The sequence below is a fragment of the Thunnus maccoyii genome, chromosome 19 (genome assembly GCF_910596095.1).
Source record: "Thunnus maccoyii chromosome 19, fThuMac1.1, whole genome shotgun sequence".
In the NCBI taxonomy this organism is placed as follows: Eukaryota; Metazoa; Chordata; class Actinopteri; order Scombriformes; family Scombridae; genus Thunnus; species Thunnus maccoyii.
The window spans coordinates 20,917,557-20,939,098 of NC_056551.1; the positions used below are offsets into that span (position 1 = coordinate 20,917,557).

General features: G+C 37.5%; 1 protein-coding gene across 1 annotated transcript in view; it reads right to left on the reverse strand.

The window, feature by feature from the left end:
* The window catches only part of lamc3 (laminin, gamma 3), a 108,070-nt gene that overhangs the window by 54,501 nt on the left and 32,027 nt on the right, over positions 1-21,542 (reverse strand). The window contains exons 4-6 of the mRNA XM_042395502.1: positions 20,915-21,081; positions 7,222-7,410; positions 6,054-6,171 (exon numbers count right to left, since the gene is read on the reverse strand). Of these exons, the coding sequence (XP_042251436.1) occupies positions 6,054-6,171; positions 7,222-7,410; positions 20,915-21,081 (474 nt within the window). The remainder of the gene's footprint in view (positions 1-6,053; positions 6,172-7,221; positions 7,411-20,914; positions 21,082-21,542) is intronic.

Sequence of the window (21,542 nt, forward strand, 5' to 3'; positions counted from 1 at the left end):
TATAAGAGAGATGGACTTCATCCCAACTGCACTGGTGCACACTTTCTCTCTGCAAACATGGACTCTGCCATCCTACACACTGTCATAGTTGACTGAGAAAGTCCATGCTCCCACAAGGTAATCACATCACCCATGTCAATAGAACAAAGTCAATTAAATCAGTTACCTTGTGTGGTTACTACAGTCTGTCATGGCCACTACAAGGGACAACAAAACAAATACTCCCTAAGCACTGTTTTCAGTCTAATTGCATCCCAGTTAACATTTGCAACAGGCAACATATGAGATCCACTAACCATCCATAAACTGTACTACTTGTGGTGTATCTGCAAGTACTCTGATCTCCATCCCATATGATGTTCCATGTTCTGCACTAAGAAAAACTGAATGGAAAAAAATGGATATGGCACTTCTCAATGTTTGATCACTAAGAAATAAGACATTTGTTATTAATGAACTAATATCTGAAGATAAACTTAAAACCATTGTTTTAAACAGAAACCTGGTTAAATAGCAACAGGCCTGATGTTCTTATTGATATGTCCTCTCCATGCTATGGTTTTGAGCATTCTTGAGCATGGTAAAAAAGGCAGTGGGACTGCCGTTACATTTGCTGATGCCCTAAACTGTAGAAATATCCCTACGGGTGATTTTGTTCCTTTGAAAATCATGCTATACTTTTAGAATCCCAACCCCCTGTGTTTGTTATAATAATATATAGACCCCCCAAACAGTGTCCTATCTTTTTAGATGACTTCACCGAAATGTTGTCTATTGTCAGTACCAATTATGATAAGTAACAATAAGGTGATATTAATATACATGTGGACAATGCAGCCGACTCTAAAGCTGCTTCTAAAATGCATTGAGCTTTATGGATTTTATTCAACACCGATTCACAACCATGGTCACACGTTGGATCTAATTATTACTCATGGTCTAAGGATTGATACATCAACTGTAATTGACTTGGCAATCTCAAACCACTAATGCATTTTTTTTCTCTGCATTGTTATCATCGCCTAGCTTTGTTGCTAAGCGGGTTGTTAGGAAACGTCATCTTACCTCTGAAATTGCTGAAAATTTCATAAATAATATTAATAACATACCCCCACAGATCCTCCCTTCCTCTTGGGATGATTTAGTCAACAATTTTTATAATAAACTGAAGACTACCATCGAAGCCAAAGCACCAGCCAAACTTAAGAAGATTAAATCTAAACAGAAACCACCATAGAGAACTGGGGATATTATTAACTTAAAGAAAAACTGTAGAAAGCTAAATGTCAATGGAGAAAAACTAAGCTGTAAGTCCATTATGACATTTTAAAAGAACACCTCACTATCTTCAACAAAGTAATTAGAAATGCAAGACAAGCTTCCAAAAATCATAATAATCCCAGAATTTTTTTTCTAAATTATTGACAGCCTCATGAATCCAGCTCAAAAAAGCCACTCTTTCATCACCTCAACATCAAAATGTGGAGGGTTTGCAGCATTTTTCAGAAACAAGATAACAAAAATCAAGTTGTATCTAAACCATGTTATACAGAATGTGTGTGAGCCCCTGTCTTTGGACACCTTCTCTCTGCCTAAGCTATGAATGATTTTGCTAATGTTGATAAGGAAATGCTCAGGAACTAAATAATGCAACTAAAACCCTCCACCTGCTCACTTGACCCTATCCCTTGACCATCTTTTTAAAGACTCTGTTTAGTTGTCTAGACTCTAGAGGATGAACTGCTAGCGATTGTAAATCACTCACTGCTGACTGGTATTTTCCCCCTGGTACTGAAAACTGCTATTGTGAAACCTCTCCTAATGAAAAGTAACCTGGATCCTTTAGCACTAAACAATTTCAGGCCAAATGTCAAAATTTTCTTTTTTAAGTGAAATTCTTGAGAAATTAGTCTTTAAACAGATAAATGATTATCTAAATTTTAACTGCATATTTGAGAAGTTTCAGTCTGACTTTCATCCTCACCATAGCACCGAGACAACACTAGTTAAAGCTGTAAATAGCCTGAGAATAAACATGAATGACAAGAAACTCAAAAGAGCTGCTTTTGATACAGTCGATCAAGACATCCTTATTAACAGACTACAGAAGTGTGTTGGCCTCTCTGGCTCAGTTTTAGACTGGTTTAGGACTTTTCTGTGCGGCAGAGACTATTTTGTCTCCTTTTGTGACCACTCCTTGGCTAATACTAGCATAACATGTGGGGTGCTTCAGGGCTCCATTCTGGGACCTGTGTTCTTCAGTCCCTATATGCTGCCACTGGGAAATATCATCAGAAAACACAAGATTAATTTTCATAGCTATGCCAATGATACACAACTGTACATCTCTTTATCACTCATTGACATCAGCCCTATTGATAAACTGGTGCAATGCATTGACCATATCAACTTGTGGATGTCATAATTTCTTGCAATTGCACAAAGATAAGACTGAGGTTTTAATTATTAGAACAAAGGTCCTGAGAGAGATACTGTGCACTAACTTAATATCCCTGGCACAAAACGTCAAGCCCCTGGCAAATAATCTTTTGTGCTTCTAGACCCTGATTTGAATTTTGAATCTCCCATCGAAATATTGCTGAAGTGCAACTGTGTCTCTCAGATACTTAAAGAATAAGGCAGATGCTGAGAGACTTATGTATGCTTTTTTTTCACTAGCAGGCTTGATTACGGCAATGCTCTCCTTTCCGGCCTACATAAGAAAGCTATAAATCAGCTACAGATCATTCAGAATGCAGTAGCATATGTACTGACCATGAACCACCAGAAGGAGAGCACACCTCTCACCTGTCCTAAAGTTCTTTCACCGGCTGCCTGTCAGTTTTAGAATTGACTTTAAGATCCTTTTATTGGTGTTCAAATCACTTAATGGACTAGCGCCTGAATAGTTGTCAGACATGCTTTTAATTTATGCTGCCTCTAAATCACTCAGGTCCTCTGGTGCTGGCCTTTTAGTTGTTCCCTGGGTGAGGACAAAGAACATTTAATGCTGCCTCTGGAACAGCCTGCCAGAGGAGCTGAGGGCATCTCAATCTGTTAACACCTTTAACAGAAATCTTAAGACATATCTTTTTAGCTTAACATTCTCTTAATCCATTCAATTTTAATCTACCCTCGTCTACTGTATTATACTGGTCTCTCTGTTCTACCATTATTTCCTGTATTATCATTTCCTTATATTACCGTTTATTTTCACAGTTTTGTTGAATTTTCATTGTATTGTTGTATTTTCATTGTATTGTTAAGCACCTCGTATTACAATTTTCCATGAAATGCGATATACAAATAAAGTTTGAGTGATTGATTCATTATGACAGTTAAGTTGTGGGCCATAAAATAAAATTTAAGAAATAGAAGAAAGATGCTTAAATGCCTATAGAGCTGATGGGATCTGCAGAGTTGGATGATAAGTCTCTGTGGGTTTGTCACCATGAGTGACTCTGTTCATATTACATGTAGTCATTTGATCCATGGTTCCTACAAAAGTAATGATTACAGCAGCTTTAAAGTAACAATAATAAACATTCATCTACATTGTTTATCAAAGCTAAGACTGAATGCCTATTTCTCTGTTATTCCAGTATCTGTTGTCATAGGATCCACAGAAGTGGTGGTAGAAATAATATTAACACCAAAAAGTCATTGATATGCCATTCAACACCATCACAATTTAGCATTCCTTCTGCAGGTAGAGGGGGTCAGGGAGAGCTAGGATAGACTTCTTATGAATATAAATACTACAACACACACACACACACACACACATATACACCCTCATATACATTTACATGCAGACTCATATGCACATATACTTAGAAGAGAGCTCTCAGGTCACAGGAAGTTGGAATGTGCTTTTCATCATCAAAATGTATGCAGCGGGTCAGTGCATCTTCACGCTACAACAAAGGACGCAGACAAATAACCAGACTGAGTCTGTGACTGTGAAAAACCTCAGGTAAATCAGTCTCACATCTTAGGAATGAAAGCATCTCTGGCTATCTTAAAATCAATTTGAGCTGCTGCACTGATTCTTGTAGCTTACAGGAGCTAAGTGCAAATATGGAAAAAGCAATATTTCAATCAGTGTGTTAACTTTGTACTTGTTCAGGGCACCACCTCAATTAATAAAAAAAACAATTGTAATTAGTCATTAATCTGAAGATTTTGATCTTTTTCCCAATTACTAAGTATTTTATCTCTGCAAGAAAGAAAACCGAACATCTCTTTAGATAAATGGGAGCATTGATAAACTGTACACTAAATAATACAATGCCATTAATGAAGTGAAACACTGGAATTAGTAAACCATGAATAAATTGAATTATTAACAATCTATAAATAGCCTGCTAATAAATAGTAGGTGACAATAAATACAGATTATGGAGGTTTGGGTCAATGAATCCAAATTAACACGGGGCAATGCTACGCCGGACAAAATATAACTACACTAATCTTTCTTAATGTAGAACATACATTCATCTATCGTTGGAGGAAAGTTATTGAGGCTAATTTTCTCCTTGGGGTTGGCTACAGCTAAAACTGATCTCTGAAGTTTCTGAAGGGAGGGAGGCTGGATCTGGTCACTATGGTAACAGATGGAGGAGGCTGTATGGTCCATGGCTTGGTTCTAAGGGATCTTCAAACACCAGGTCTTTCTCTCCTGTTGGTCAGGATGGCTGGCTGACCAACCGAAACACTGACCATGTGCAGCAGGAGGGAATTCATGGTAATAGTTTGCAGGAATTGTAATTATCTGAACATAAACTGCAGCAGCTCTGTTTCAGATGAGGGAACAGTTTTTTTAATGCACTTAATCATTCATAGGAGGATGACGTTAAATGTTAAATCAAACTATTAAGCAAATATGCTTAAAGTTTAGGCAAAACTGTATGAAGTATAGAAAAATGTGGTCTGAAGCGAAAACAGTTTGTGTTGCAAACAATTTTGGCCTTGACGCCAGCAGCAGGCAGCTGGAAACAGCTGAAAACACCTGTCTGCTGCAGCTAAAAATGACACTGAGAGTGGTGAGCGTGAACTAAAACAGCAAAGTTGTGGGCCGTAAAACCACAACGATGAGCTAAAATGTGCTAAAATGTTCCATAGAGATGAGAGGAACTGCAGAGTCGGGTGATAATTCTCTCTGAATTCGTAGCTACGAGCAATCCCTCTCACATTACATCTAATTTGATTCGATGTTTATGTAACACATTGATTAGAGAAGATTCACTATACATAATTACGTTAGATTGGGTTGTAATTCACCTGTTGATTGCATTCGAAATAAAATGTTATCCATGTAAATTTGTGTAACTGACAGCTAACCAGAATACTGTAATGTGAAATTTGCTTCATGAAATACAAATGATTTTCTTTGCAGTATGGAACCATGTTGATTGATCTGATTGTGATAAACATCAACACCATCTTACTGTCTTCTCAGTGAAGACAACAATTAAGAAAACATATATGTATAATGACCAAAAGAGGCAGAAATGAGTGACTTATATTTTTTTGATGCCCTGTTCTGACTTTGATTGAAATGTTTGTTGAAATGTTGATTAAACTGAAAGGTTGATTTTTCCCCTAGTTCATGTTTCATGAGGTCTATTTCAGAGCTCTGTATTGCCTTGCTTGTTAGAACCGTTGTTAGCAGTTTGATACTGCTATTTGGCACATTCTGGTACTTGCTGATAAGAAGGTCACTAATTCACAGTGGTGTCATATAGAGAAATGAGAACCATCTTGTTTATGGCTGCTTTGTAGTTTGATGAATTCTCACTTAGGGAGGTTGGATGGTATAACTGCGAAACAGGTAAGACTCATTAAACAAAGCCTGTGTCTGTTTTAGGTGGCCTAGTATCATCCTTTATCTGTTTATTTCTCTAGGTTAGGAAACCCAAACCCCTTTTCTCTTGTTTTTACCACCACTTTAGCTCCATTTGAAATATCTTTTCCACATTTTCTTTCTTTCTGTGTGTTTTGTGTGTCAAAATGTTCAGGCATCTGTGTTTATGACTATGCCCGTTGCTCACCTGCAGCCACCAGGGCCAAGTGAATGAAAGCCAGTCCGACATGTGTCGCACTTCTCCCCTGTCACACTGGCTCGACAAGCACACCTTCCTTCTTCATCGCACTGTAGACTCACTGAACCTGGGAGGGACAGCAGATGGATAGTGCGAGAAGAAAAAGAAAAGAGAATGTAAAAGGTACACAGAGAGAAGCATAATAAGGAAAGAGGGAAGAGTATTGTCAAGAAAACTCAGAATCTCAGAATCCATAAAGTTATTGAAAAATTACATGAAATAGATCAATATACCATTAATAATATGTTATGACGGGGATAACGGAACACCTCTTATTGAATTCCTGTTCATAAACCCCCTGAGATGAGCTTAGAAGAGAAGGATATAAACTTCCAACCACACTGCAGCTGACATACTTTATATTTAGTTAATGGAGAAAAAAGACCAGCTGCGGCATTGTGGACATGAGAAAAAAAAAAGAAGAAGCCTGATGGAATCTGCTATAACCTTTGATCAATATAATGGACTCCAACAGCTCTGCGCAATCACCTTACACCATTTAGGAAATGTACAGGAAAAGATAGCTGATGTATTTGTTCATTTCTCTCTCTCTGGTTCTCTCTCTTTACCTTGATGATGGTATAATCAGGAGCCCAAACATTTATGTCCCTAAAATGAGACTGCATTCAATGAGCACTGATACTCATTGCCCTTCTCTTCATTGATACTGTTCAACTGGGTAAATTTACTGAGAAAAAGTAATGGATTTCTTTAATGGTCATTTGGGAAAATAAGGCGAAGAATAAATGTGATGAGATGTGCAAGACATGAGATGAACAAGATTGTATAAATTATGAATCGGAAAAGATTCTTCTCTAAGGCAAGGTTTGGCAGTTGAGTAGTAGATGAATTAGTAAATATTAATGTGGTGTTATTAATGATTTAAAAACATTTGGCCATAAAATTTGCAACAATTAATCCTATAAATCCTTTTCATCTGTAGCCAAATCTTGCTTATGGTACCTCATTGTGCCAATACAGCATTCCAGTTTAACAATGATTCAGTGCTCTCATGCCAGAGGAAACAAAAGAAATGAGCAAAGCACTTGGCATGGATTATAATTAGGATTCTTAAGTTATTATCAAAACAATTAAGGGTTTTGTATCTGGAGTTTACCATTGATATTGCAGTTGCAGGGCAGGCAAGGCTCTTCAGGAGACCTCCTGTAGTGGTTCTCTTTGCATCGCTCACAATGGGGCCCATCAGTATTGTCCCTGCAGCTCACACAGCGCCCCCCACTGCCAGTGCTCCGGTACTGCTCCATGTCGAACACGCACTCGTTTGATCTCCCACTGCAGTTACACTCTGCGAGCGAGGGAAAGGAAGGAAGAAGGAAGAAGAGCAAGAGGTCAAGTAAGGAGAGTATGTGAAGAATGAGGGAAGAGCAGCCACGGGGGACGAGAGAGGCAGAAAAGGCAACAAGGTAAAAAAGAGAGAAGACAGAAATAGACAGAGGGAAGAGACAGAGGGAGGTTATATGTGTGAGAGATTATGTGTTCTGGGATTGGATCATAATTTAGAGGCTCGTTGCTAATCTCATTTCACACAGGCCTAATGAGGAGCCAATCGGCTGTCAGGGGGCACTTAGATAACAGTAATTCATGTTTATACAAGAGCAAATTACTCAGCTGATAACACACCATCACAGCTCTCATACCCCTCACATCAAATCCCTCCTTAGTTTACCAGTTACCCTGAGGGGGGATTTAGGGGAAATTGCCCATTTTATTATGAATCAAGCTCTCTGTTGTGCTGGCAATAGCCATATGATTATCCCTCCCTGGTAATAAGGAGTCTAAGTAGTGCTCACCTCATTTCAAAAATAAAAAATGATCACAAGTTGCTTTAAAATCTATGTTTCATTTTGCTCTAACTAATGTTGCATTTATGGAATTATTATGAGTAAATAAGAATTCACTGAAGTTTTAGAAAACCCCGAATCCTGTATAATTAGACTCCTCTCAATATAAGAGGAGTCTAATTATTGACTCCTCTCATATCTAAAATGTTAGACTCCTCTCAATATGAGAGGATTCTAACATATTAATTTTGACCAGTAACAAGCTGATCATAATTACAGCATCATTAGTGGTTAAACCTGTGTTAATTGATTTTTGGCCTCTTCGCTATAAACACAACACTGACTTATTATCACCTCATAAAGCTGTTATGGCAAATATGTTACTCATTACACATCCAACAAACACAGAGCACCATCAGCATTTATTTTGAGTTGTTTTTCTGGCCACTTGATAAATGGAAGTTCAATATTCACTCTTCTTCTGGCTGTGTTTTGGCTTCCACCAACATCTGAGGCTAATATCTGGCTCTTTAGCGGCTACATGCTCCACTATGTTCACCAGCTAATCACTAACTTCTATCTTTCTTGTGAGCAGTGACATCTTACTTAGTAACACGTTACAGTAATGCTATTTTCAGGAAGTAGTAATATAAGGGATTACAGTTTAAAAATCAGTTTATATTACAGTTGTTAATTACAGTCATGCTCTGTTTATATGTGAATTACTTCAACATTGTCATCTATTTACTGTTTTAGTGTCTTAGGAGCTGGATGGAGGGTTGATATAAATTTTGTCTCTGTTCAGTGGACAGACTGGTCCAGGAAGTGTTAGCTTGATGCAGGGACTGGAGGTGAGGTGAGGAGGCAAGCCTCTAACAAAAATGAGAAATACCTCTCAGGAACAACATATGTACCTCCCAGTAACTCCAAAGTTGTCGTATTTACATGTTGTGTCTTCTTGGCTGCTGGTGAGCCTACATGGGATCATCTGGATTTTGTTCAGAGTTGGAAGGAGTGTAAACTCTGCAACCTCACATTGAGGACAGGACTTTTGAAGGGCTGTGTGTTGTCACTGAAGTCTCTAAGCTGTTATGATGGTGTGTGTGTACGAATTAATCTTTATCAATGGATCTTCAAACTGAACTGACTATACTGAATCACCATTGTCACTGAACAAATCAGTAGCTTTTAGCAGTGGAGCTGCTATGATTCATAAAGCATAAAGCATATTAAAAGACCGTCAAAGCTACAGAAACAATCATAATCTAATTACTCTGTGTAAATAATAGGCTGCTAAGCTATTATGTGCAGTACTTATACGGGCTAGTTTTGTACTGAACTGAACGTGACTTGACTAGCAAAAGCGCTGGATGTTGGGCCATATGAACAATGATGTGTTCACTTACTGTACTGTACATACTGTAGTACATTTGAGCTGTGATGCAGCTGTTTAGCTTAGGAAAAAAGGGAATGAACTACACAGTCACTGACTATGAATCTTTCAAGTGAACTGAACGAAGTGATTAGAATCAGCAAAGTGTTTTGTGATTTCTGCCTTTAACCTGTTGAAGTTTGGTAAATATTGAACCTACAAACGGTTAGTTGGCTGCTTGATAAACCACAATGTCTCGCTCTCTATTCTTTTACATTTGTTACATAAAGAAGAGGAGAACTGTGGATGTAGATGTTTTGTAACTGTTTAAACGAACCTTTAATGGAGCTGTGCCGAGTAAAGAAAATGTCACTCCAAGCCACTCCTTTAATATTACACACAGTATTTGGACATATTGTTCATTCAAAAAATATTGATTACTGCGCCTTTAAACATCTTCCCTGAAATTGTAGCTTTGATGGATGAATATGTACTGCAGGAACAAGTAGCCTTTGCACTACTAGGAGCAGTCTTTTGAAAACAACATGTATCTTTTGACAAATGCTGAGTCCCTTGTCATCACATCTGCAATCCCTCTGCCTGTGGGGCAACAGAATCTGACAAAAACTGACACTCCACAAAGAAAGTTGCTGCAGCATGACTCACTTCTGATTGGCACTGGTGGGCAACTAGAGCACAAATACGACCAGCCAGCTCTACTTGTCAGCTCCCATCCACTTTATCTTTATCATGCCAGCTAGTGGTGCTGCCACTGCTGGTCAGGCTAGCTGATAGCCAGGTGGCAGTACTGTCAACAACAGCCTGAGCCTCTGTCCTCAAATCCGTGTTGACTCTGACGTCTCCTAAGTAATCCTTGATGTCTACTGTTATACTGTGAGAATGTTTTATTGTCCAAGCCTATCTTCAGAAAAGCTGAAAATTGTCTCAAAAGTTTAGTTCGCATAACTTCAGGTCTATCAATGGGTTATGTCGAAAGTTACTTCATGTGTGAACTGAAGTGAGGAAAATTAGTTTGTTTAATTATAGTCCATCATCGTAAATGAGCTTAAGGGCAAACTGAACATCTGGCTTCTCATCCCTCTCAGCAAGTTCAAAAGTGTATTTGCTCATGTTTTAATTATTTGCTGCTCATGTTTCAGTACCTGATTTTTTATCAAGCTTTTGTATTTATTGTTTTATTTAGTTCTTTGGTTTGGTTATCTGCACTGAATAATAGGTATATTATTATTGTTATAATTCGCAGCTGTATTTAAACCATTCTATGTATATTATTTCTGTTGTAATGTACAGTAACAGCATTTGATCAAAACTGCTGCAGTGTGTTTTCCATTGAGGTAAAGAAGAGGACAATAAGTATAGCAGTTTGGAGGTGGTATATGTGGGATGAAGACTGTGCGCGCGCGCACACACACACACACACACACACACACACACACACACACACATACACACACACATACACACACACATAGTATGGCAGATGGGAACTAAGAAAGGGCAAATCAGTTAAAGCTGCTTTTCAACAGGTTTTACACAAAGACTTCTACACAGCCAGTGTTTGACCATCTTGACCACATTTAGATCTGCCCACCCACATCCACCTCTTCTACATGCTGCTTTCCTCAATCCTGTCTTGGGACCACACAGCCTGTGCATCACAGCCACTGTGGAGACTCCATACAAGTAAGGAGGCAGACATAACTCCAGACTCAGTAGGAACAAAATAGTGCACAAAGGACTCCTGTCCTCTGATTGATGGAGCCACCTCCTCAAACACTACGCCTCATACATTTTTGGATGACCTTTATTGAGGAAATCTACAGGATTACAATAGAAATAAGTGTTAGTATATAAACCTTTGTGGTGACCGACAGCCTTCTCAGCTATAAATACTATAATTCTCAATTGCAAAGAATACATTTTTTATCAAAATAATGGAGACAGTTATAATGAAAGTATCTGCAAGTTGCAAAATCCCCCTTCTTGACAGCATATGTACAACTCTACAGTAAGTGGATGTCTCCACTACGGATAAACTTCCTGCAGTGTCCCTGTGCAGAAAAAGGGATGGCCCAGTGCCTTCACTATGACTATGAGTCAGTGGCACTAACCTCTCTTGAGAGGCTGTTCCTGCAGCACTTCAGAGTCCAGCTGAAGGCTTCTAAGAACTCTTTAATTTGCATATCATGCCCATATAGGCGTGAACGTTGCCCTCATATTGCTCTTTGGGTCATAGAGATTAGCCTGGACACATAGTGAAAGCCATGTTCATCTTTATCAGCAGTGCTTTTAAGAGCACACAGCCCCAAATAAACTCTTATTGCAGTGTGGTATAGCAGTCCTGTACAAAACTGGTGGCATTTGAGTCTTGTCAGCATCAATCTGAGTGATATAAGATGTTTGATCAAAGAAACCACCCAGCAGAAATAACCTACTGTGATGCAAATATTGCCTGAACTACCTACTAGATGACACAATGTCACGAATGCAAAGAATATAACATGTAAATTAGTGAAAACAAACAAATACAGAACCCAGTTTATGTAAAATGAAATTATGATTAGAAAAAAAGTGAAAGCCAAATAATGAATATTCATTTAGTTGCTGAAGGTTTAGAGGTCAATGAAACAGGTTAGAAAAAAAAGTGTAAACCAGAAACTACAATGTTTCTGCATTGAATTAGACAAATATACAGTATATAGTGAACTAGCTAGTTTTCTGAAGGCTAAAGGAGGTTGCCACCTCACCTCACCTGCATGAGAGGTGATACAATCCACCATCTTAGTGTCCTCTGCCCTTTATAAGAATCATTTCTTGTACTGTACTGTTGTGAAACCCATTACAAAGAGAGACAACAATCCCTGCAGGGACAGTAATTTCTCATTTTTACATCTAATTTGCTGGACAAATGAGATGTCGGACTAGCCAGGAGAGTGGGACACCAGCAATGATAAGAGGCCATGCTGCATATATATCTGCAATCTTTAGTGTGGTACAACAGACAAATCAGACCTCTTCCTAATACACACAATATTCAGCCTGTTGCCTTTGTGCTTGAGTTAAGATGTGTTTTTTTGATAAGAGGTTGTGTAAAAAAGCAGCATCTGCCAACAAGATCAGCCCGGTAGTCTATCAGCATTGTCTACTACATCACCAGAGGATTGGTCTGCACATAATTTTATGATCTCCTTTCACTCATGTCAAAGGAATGTGCAGCTGTTATAAGGGCCATGTCATTTTATGTAATTGCTAATATTTAATCTTTTCTTGTGTTTTTGCATTGAAACATTTAGTATCATTTTGGGAAATACACCAACCTGCTTTCTTGTCAAGACTTAAGACAAGACTTAAGATGATTGATACCACTCACATATCTGTCTGCTAAGTATGAAGCTAGAGCCAGGAGACAGTTAGCTTAACTTAGCTTAAAACTGAAAGCAGGAACTCATTATCAAACTGTTCCTTTAAGGGGCATGTTGGGCATGTTTTTGGGGATATAATTACATGAACAATCGAAGATCTGTGGATGATGTTTCAACTTAGATGCATAAGTTTCACTGCTACTGAACCTGGAGTGACATAGTTTGTTGTGTTTGGATATTATGTAAAACTTTCTAAGACTGACAACCCAATTAATGATAAAATATCAGATTTCACTAAAGTCCAGTATGAGTTTTTCAATGTGCAATTTAAGTGATTAAATCATATGTTACGAGTGACCTAGAAAAATTGTTTTCATCCTCTACCAAACACAGTTCCCTGCAGTTACAGCTGTTAGTTTATAGTAAATGTTTGAAATCACAGTTAGCAGCCTCATCTACTAAAAATGTATATTAAATGTTCACATAAATAAATATAACAGGACAGCTGAGGCATAAGATGTACAGTGGATGGTCCATTAATCAGAGGATTCATGGTATCTTTGGTAAATAGAGGCAAATTGTAAAGCCCTTTGTCTGCTATGGTAGAAAAGCACCATAAAATGCAGTCCATTTACACATTTCATTGATTATACTCAATAAATACAACTCTAACCCTACACAGCGTACTGTCTGCCTTGATTTCTTGTGGCCAGCAGATAACTGAGTTTACACAGAAAGCACAACATGAGAAGCAATTGTAATGCGGATCATGAGGACTCGGCCATTTGGGAGTTGAGGCAGAAAGGACTCAGCAGGAAATGAAGTGGAAGGATGTTGACAGGTGCTAATTTGCATTCTGGGTGGAAAGCAATCAGATTCATATATTCTTAGGTCTAGGTGGAAATGCAGTGTGGTAGCATAGTGTCATTCATACTGTATACTACTTGCTGTACTGGATATGGTTTGGATGTGGATGGGACTGAAGGGGAAGCAATGTCAAATTATTTAATTCCATCAAACATTAAAACTCTTTGTGCATCAAAAAAAGAGGACTGTTCAAGCGATGTCATTGCGAGATGCACATTCAACAATTGTTTTTTTTTGTTTTGTTACATAAATGATGGAGCTCAGGACTCATGGTTTATAAGGTAAGAATCTCTGTGTTACAGCTTTTCTGTCTGATGTGTTGAAAAGTACAGAATGTAATTTACTGTTAAGAGTTACCACTGCTGTGCTATGTGCGTAAAAATTGGAGATGTTAATATCTTGTTCCTGCTGCTGTGCAATGGCACAGCATATATTTAATAAACTCAAAAGAATCCTACATACAAACAGATGTGTGCAACAAATAAACATCACTACTGATGTTGGATGTTTCTCCCAAACCCTGATTATTCAGTGTCATGTAAACATAACTGGTAAGCTTTATTAATCTAATGCATTACAGACTTTGTAGAGCAGAGTGAAAGAAGCTAAAAGAAGTCTGTGTGTGCACCTCCGCCCACTAAAGCTGCACAAATTGTGGCTTTTACACTCTCTGTAATAATGTACCAATCTCAGGAGCTCATATGTGGAAGAAAAAGCCTGCTGTTCAGACATTTTCCTGGAAGCCTAGTTAACCGATACAGCTACCGTATATTGTTCACTGTGGCATCCTCTTATTTTGTGATTTGTTTGGGTGGCATGAGAGTGAGAGGGAGTCTGAATGTAAGTGTCACTCAGCCAAAAATTGTTACTATTATTTTTTTCTTCATGATACCTCCCCCACATAAGCGCAACATACAAATTCACCTCTAAAAAGTCAATTTACCAGTTTCCAGCAAGTTGCTCTATTTCTAAATATGAAAAAATGTATTTTCCATATAGGCCATTTAAGTTATACTGACAGTGACAATGGCAATTCATTTTCTAACCACCTGCTGCTTGACTATTTGTAATCGAGAAAACCATCTATATAATAAAATGTCTGTTTTGTGCAGAAGCATTTGGGGTTTGGTGGTAGATCGTATATTTTTTATTGCCCTAAATTACGAGAATACGAGTTCACAAAGCATACAAAAAGAACACAGGCAAAATAAAGATACAAAAGGAGATCAAACAGATTTTTGGTTTAAATGTACTTCTATATCTGTCATATTTCACAGTAGGGGCACTACCAGCAGGCTTATGATAAGTATGTGATACATCTATTATGAACTGTACTGTTGATATTTAAGAAAATGATCACAGTCTCCCAGCTACAACCACAGCCTTCAACCTTAAATCAGCGGCAAGAACGGATCTAAAGTGTTGACCCACTGGAACAGCCCGGGGCTAAGCTGATGACAACATCAAACAAACAACGAAAATCATGAAGACCTGAAGCAACCTGCTTGAGCTGTAAATGATTTCAGTCTCAGAGGGGGATAATCTTGATGAGAATGACATCCCATTGCACCCCCGATACACACAAACACCAACTCTTGCACAACCCTTCGCATATTTCTCCACATAAGGCTAATCACAAAGCAAACAGCAAGAGTACCTAGACTGATAGTAAAACTACTCAGAAAAACACTCAAACACGATCAATTTAATACTGAAACACACATAAAAAAAGGCCCCATAAAGCCGCCATTTACCACCTGCTACTACACACAATAACATGTTGCATGTGGAGTTGTGTGTTTTCGAAGGTTTTTTTTTCCAACAAAATCCTTGATAAAGAATTTATATTGAGTTTAATAAGTGCCAGGAAGGGCAATTTTACTCTGCACTACTCATTTGTTGGAGAATGTGCAATTACAATCCAACAATGAGTGAGAAAAGTGGGAAGAATCTACGAAGCAATGCTGACAAAAACACAGAATCAAATGAGAAAATCAGGTCATCACTTAAGAATTACTGGTAAGAAAAATGAGTTCATTGCTGGAGTGAATGATAACCTGGAAAAGATGCTTGATAAAAAGATTGGAAGATGATAAAATTTGCAAAAGAGAATTTGAGAAAAATAACAAGAAAATGCAGAATAGTTTGCACATTGAAATTGGAATATTGAGCAGATGGAACAAAAAATCAGGAAAACAACTACAACAGACTTCAATACAGAAATCAACATATTGGTTTTTGGTCTTTCTTTTGAGGAAGGAGAGCAGTTGGAGAACAGAGTGTCCAGGCTGTTTTCGGAGGGGCTGTGGTGTGACCCCGTGCCCAGCCTGGTCACAGGAAAGGCTGAAAGCAAGAGGTGGTGGACCAGGCCCGACCAAGATCCATCTGCCTTCAGTCTGAGATAAAGTTGCATTATTAAGAAGGAAGCAAAAACTAAAGCATGGCAAGTGTAAATTTGCTCTGCGAAATCAGAAGTGGAGAGACTATAGGATTTAAATTTTCGTACTATCCTAAGGGAGATCCTGGTAAGGGAAAGACTTTGTTGTAACAAGGAATGGGCGCATTGTGAAACAGGATGAGGATCATCCGTGCTGTACTTCGGATTACAGAAGATGAACTGTTTCTCTGGCCCATCATGTTCAGGAGTCTATTACTCTAGCACACTGGAATGTTAATGGATATGAATATGAAGAATATGAAGCAGTCTGCCAAGTATGCCTACTAAATATCTTATATTGATTATAATTGGAGTTGCCATGCAGCTGTTTTCTAATGGCCAGGATATCAAGTAGGCAATGCTATTAAGATAGAAGCATATCTTGTTTTGTTATTAATCAACCTGTCTAAGATTCAATAACACAGTCTCTCATGCTATTACAGTAAAACATATTAATGGCAGAAAATGGTTGAAAACGTTGCTGTCAAAGGGCATTTATTAAAAAAATATGATGGAACCATACTGTATGTTTGATCAAAGCAGGTTCATATTGTGTTATTGCATGTGGGAGGATTACACTAATTTGCCTAATTGACCAAAACATTATTCTGACAATCCATCAAGGGTCACCAGTGGGGTTACTTTCAGTAACATATTTGAATTAATGTGCTTGTTCAGGCATTTTAGTTGACGTAGACTGCCGTTCATCTTACACTACTATCTTATCTCACCTTTGAGAAATTTGATTCTGTGATTATCATAATTTGCCTACATTTACAAATATAGAAACACATACTGGATTGTCTGAGATAAATACACATTTTATAAATGTTGTAATGCAATTGGATTTTCCACGATGACCACATATGATATGTATGAGGCTGCATGCTTATTATTGAAATGGAGAGAAAACTACACATTTAAGTAGTGATCTGCACAGTGTGATTTACTGCATGCAGTTACAAAAGAAAAGGATAAAGAGGATTTACATAGTTAAAAGGGCAAAAAACAGTAGTGCGGAAAATAAGTAGTCTATTAACTTTATGTCACTTTGTGTTTATTTTGCAAAGTTCAGGTTTTATCTTAATTATTGTTAAATGTTTTAGTTCTCAAAATGTCATAAGTCTGGTATTGTTTATTCTCCCTTGTAAAAGATTACTAGCTAAAAATTGCTTGAGACACTTGATACTTGTGGCAGATCTGTTGGAAATTGTCACCATTTAACAGCAATAATAGCTGTTATTGTAAATAGCCTACATAATTGCACTGCACGTGTTTTGCCTTACCGTCACCTTTCAAAATGTCTTTTTTTTTGTTCCACAATAACTGGAGTCGATGTTGAAAAGTGTTTCTGAACAATGCTGCCTCTAAATTGCATGAATGCACCATGTACATAATCATATCTCTTTTGGGCTCTGTTGTTGTTGTATTGTCAATTGTTGTTGCTGCACCATGTTTGAGTAAACAGAAAAGGTTTTGAAGGACTCTATTATAAGTCTTAGATTACATGTTTTAATACATTGATTACAGTTTTGATTATCTCTGTGTACTGGTTTGTGAAGAAAAAATTTCTATCCACAATATGAGAAGATGTTAAAAAAAATATAGCTTCATGCAAATCAATGCAGTTACCATGTAATTTAACGTTTGAAGTGACAAAAGAATACAATAAGACAGAAAAACACAATAAATATCTAAGAGTATGCATGTTCATGACAGATAATTGTGAAACAGATTTTCTTGTATGCTGAAGGTATTTTACAATACATGTTTTTCTTAGGATTATGTTACCAATAGGCCAGTGGCAATCAATGACCAGAAATAAAGCCTGACCATACTCTATATATAGCAAGTACAGTAGCCCAAGCCGCAGCCAAAGGTTTTTCAGCAGCCTCTTTATTGTCAGGAGATGGGGAAAGTGGAAGAAAGGGACAAGGGAGAAGGCAAATGGGGAGAATGCTTAATTGAAAACATTGACATATGCACAGAGTAGAGAAGCAAAGTGCTATCAGACAGGACTAAGTGAGTAACACAGGGCATCTATAAACCCTAAAGAACCACTCTCCGCAACACTCCTATCACTCTTCACAGATGCTTTTTAACTCGTGCAAGTCATGTCCAAGTTAGATCTCAGGTTTTCATTAGCAAATTGCAAGCCAAGATGCAAACCTTTCAAGGTCCAGAATTCTGACTGTGTCCATTATGAAAATGACATGATACTAGTTATATTGCAGTTCCACATGTCTTTCCCTCAAAGTTGTGTTAATAGTGTTTTTGCACAGCTCAGACCAAGTCCTTTCAATGTATTTTAATGGAGATTTTACAAAATCAGAAAAGGTTGTGCTACAATAGAAGCAACAGGCCAGATACCTGTAACACAAATGCTAGTCTCACACCTTTTGATCTTACAGAGATAACTAAAAGGGCTGAGAGGTGAAAAAAAATATTTTTAAGGTTTGGTTCACAATTTTTAAATTTAAAACAATAGTCAGGAGCCAAAATAAACAATGAAACTGGTTTTGCTCGCTTCCTCCTGTTCATACTGACCATTAGAAGATCCCCTCCCTGGATGGGTAGGTAGGTAGGTATGTAGGTAGGTAGGTAGATAGATAGATAGATAGATAGATATATAGATAGATAGATAGATAGATCTTCTAATGGCCAGTATGAACAGGAGGAATGTTTACAGGGCACCTGACTCTTGTTTAAGACAGAATTGAAAAGTTGTGAACCTATCTTTTAATTGGAAAAATAAGTTTTGCCCTAGGGTGAAGCCAAATTGGTAGCATAATGTTGTATGATGCATAAAGACCAGAGGATGACAGAAAAGGTCACTATTTTGCAAAAATAAAAAAAACTAGGATGATTAGCTTATACTATAGCAAGTATTACTCTCAACAAAACACTCATAATATGCCATGTGCAAATTAGGTGCTGCACAATGGCAGTTGGATACACTACAGGATATGTAGACAGCAAACGTCACTGACTGCACTGCACTTTTTATCTCAGTTCCTGCAAAATCAAAGATCATATTCCTTCTATTTGATTAGGCCTACTTTGTGTGTTCTGAAAATGCACCTTATCTTTTATACCTTATTTCAGTGTAGTATAAAATTACATGCAGCCAAAGCAGTCTCACACCACTAAATGTTGATTTCAGGTATAAAGACAGGTCTCATCCCACTAAAACCCACAAATGTTTCAAATGTTGTTAGTTTGAAGACATCTCACCCATTGCTAGCAAATAGAGGGGCAGCACCATCCCGGCAAATAACACCAGACAAAATAACAAAATATGTACACTGTATGCAGTTTTTATGAATAATACCAGAGTGAAATGCATTATTTTAAAGGTGTGGACAAAATCGGAAAGACTAATTTTGCCCAACAGAAAATTACCATTAAAAAAACATTTTCTAAATAATTCTATAAAGCAGTGTCTTAATACTTCAAAACATATTTTTGCAACCTAAAGATAAACATCGTATAACAGCTTCTATAAGATCTATAAGATTACACTTTCTATGGTAAATGTATCATCCTTATATTTGTTTCTTTTGTGGTTCACGTGATACTGTGTTTAAAAAGTCAGTACTGTATTCTTTTAGGTTTTGTTAATATATTTATCATAGTGTCTATACAGTACATAAATAATGTCAGTTCTCTTTGAGATTTTACCCCTGTGTTCAACAACTTTCTAACCATTGTATTGACACAACGACAGCGTGACATAAATGTTTATAAAGTGTAAAAAAACATAAATTATGATCTTTTTTGGTTTTAAAACCTAAAAACAATTTCATTTCTACTGTTTATAAGTTCTACACATTTATTGTTTACAAGGGTAGTGTATTTTTTGTACTTCATTGCCTTGATGCAGATTAAACCTGATAAATGTCCTTTGTCAAAATGTTTTGCCCAAACATAGAAAGGATATTACAGTGGCAGTTCCGGTGCCTGACAGAAATAGAAAAGGTTGGTGGGGCAAACTGAGGCAAAATCATTTTTGTGCTAGATAGAGATGTATAATTACAGTGAGCATTCATTTTTATGCCTCCATATTCTGTGTCTCTTTTTTATAGCATGTGTTTATTTATTAATATACTGCATTGATTAAGTTGGGTGCAGTACTCTATTTAAGACACCATCTGCTTGGAACGCAGAGTAAGAGTAATTAAAACAAGCTTGCTGCTTAATAGAATTCAGCAAAAAACAAAAACAATTTGTGAGCCACTCTCCTTTATGGTTTTTATCCCTCAGCCAATTACAATTCATCCTTGACAGCATTCAGTAAAAGCGCACAGTCTGATGAACCGAACCTGATAATACTCATGCTAATTCATACGTACTGAAGCACTAAAGTGGGGATGCCTGCAAACATACAGTATGTGCATACAAACAACATTCACTCCTACAAATATCCACAGCTGATTAAAATATATACACAAAACTTCCAAGAGGCTGTTAGCAATACTTGTGAGCATATTTATGGACTTAACAATGCAGACATTCTTAAATTATTATGTGCTGTAATGCAGCCACAAAATTAATTTCATTAGCTTTTGTTTTGCTCATAAAGTAAGAACTAAACAGTGTGATGGCAGACTAGTTAAATGCTGTTGCTGAGTTCGACATAATAAAATACCATTCAATTTACGACTTAATGAGAATCAATGAAGTTCAATTTCTATCAACATTTGCCATACTGATTGTCAGACTGTAGTCCCTTTTAATATCTACTTGCTCATGCAGAAAATGGAGGAGCTGTACATAAGGAAATCAAAACTTTAAAATATACAGTACTGGAGATTTTTCGTCAGGTGGTATACTGATGGATTTTATGGGACCTTGGTCAGCTTGAGCTTGTCACTTGAATTCCACACTGCCCTGTGGATTTTTTCAGTAGGCTGCACCCAGTCAGCTTGTAACAGAAACAGGCTACTCACTCAAACACTCGTTGGCGGAGTCCCCAGTGGCCCTGGCCCAGGGTCTGTCCTGGTAAAAGGGGTGACATTTCTGGCAGTCAACTCCAACTGTGTGATGTTGGCAGGCACAGACCAGGCCGCCATGTTCCCCCTCAACACACTCGCTGGCATGACCGTTACACTTGCATCTGAGGGAAACATAGACAGATGGTTATGTAGAGGATGCAAATACAACTTTTCCTATACACACACATTCTCTCTCTGTTTCTCCTCGTTGACTCAAGTGTAGACATGTTTTTTTTTTGTTTTAACTATTTATTTATTGAGTTTTTCTCAAACAGAGCTGTCTACAGGAGAAAACACAGAATTGAAATATCAAAGATAAAAAAAAATAAAATAAAGTGATTTCACAAGACCAGTCCCCTCACCCCCACCACCAGACAAGGGCCGTAATAAAAGCCATTTTATCTGAGGGGAAGAAAAGAAGGGGGTTCAGGGGCATTTAGTGAAATTAACACAAAATTTACACAAATTAGTACATAGAAATTCAACCACACATCTCTACATCTCATTGTCAACCCACAACAGACAGAAATATTTCCCATGTAGCTCCTAAAACCAGATCAGCATTTATCAAAGAGATGTGGTT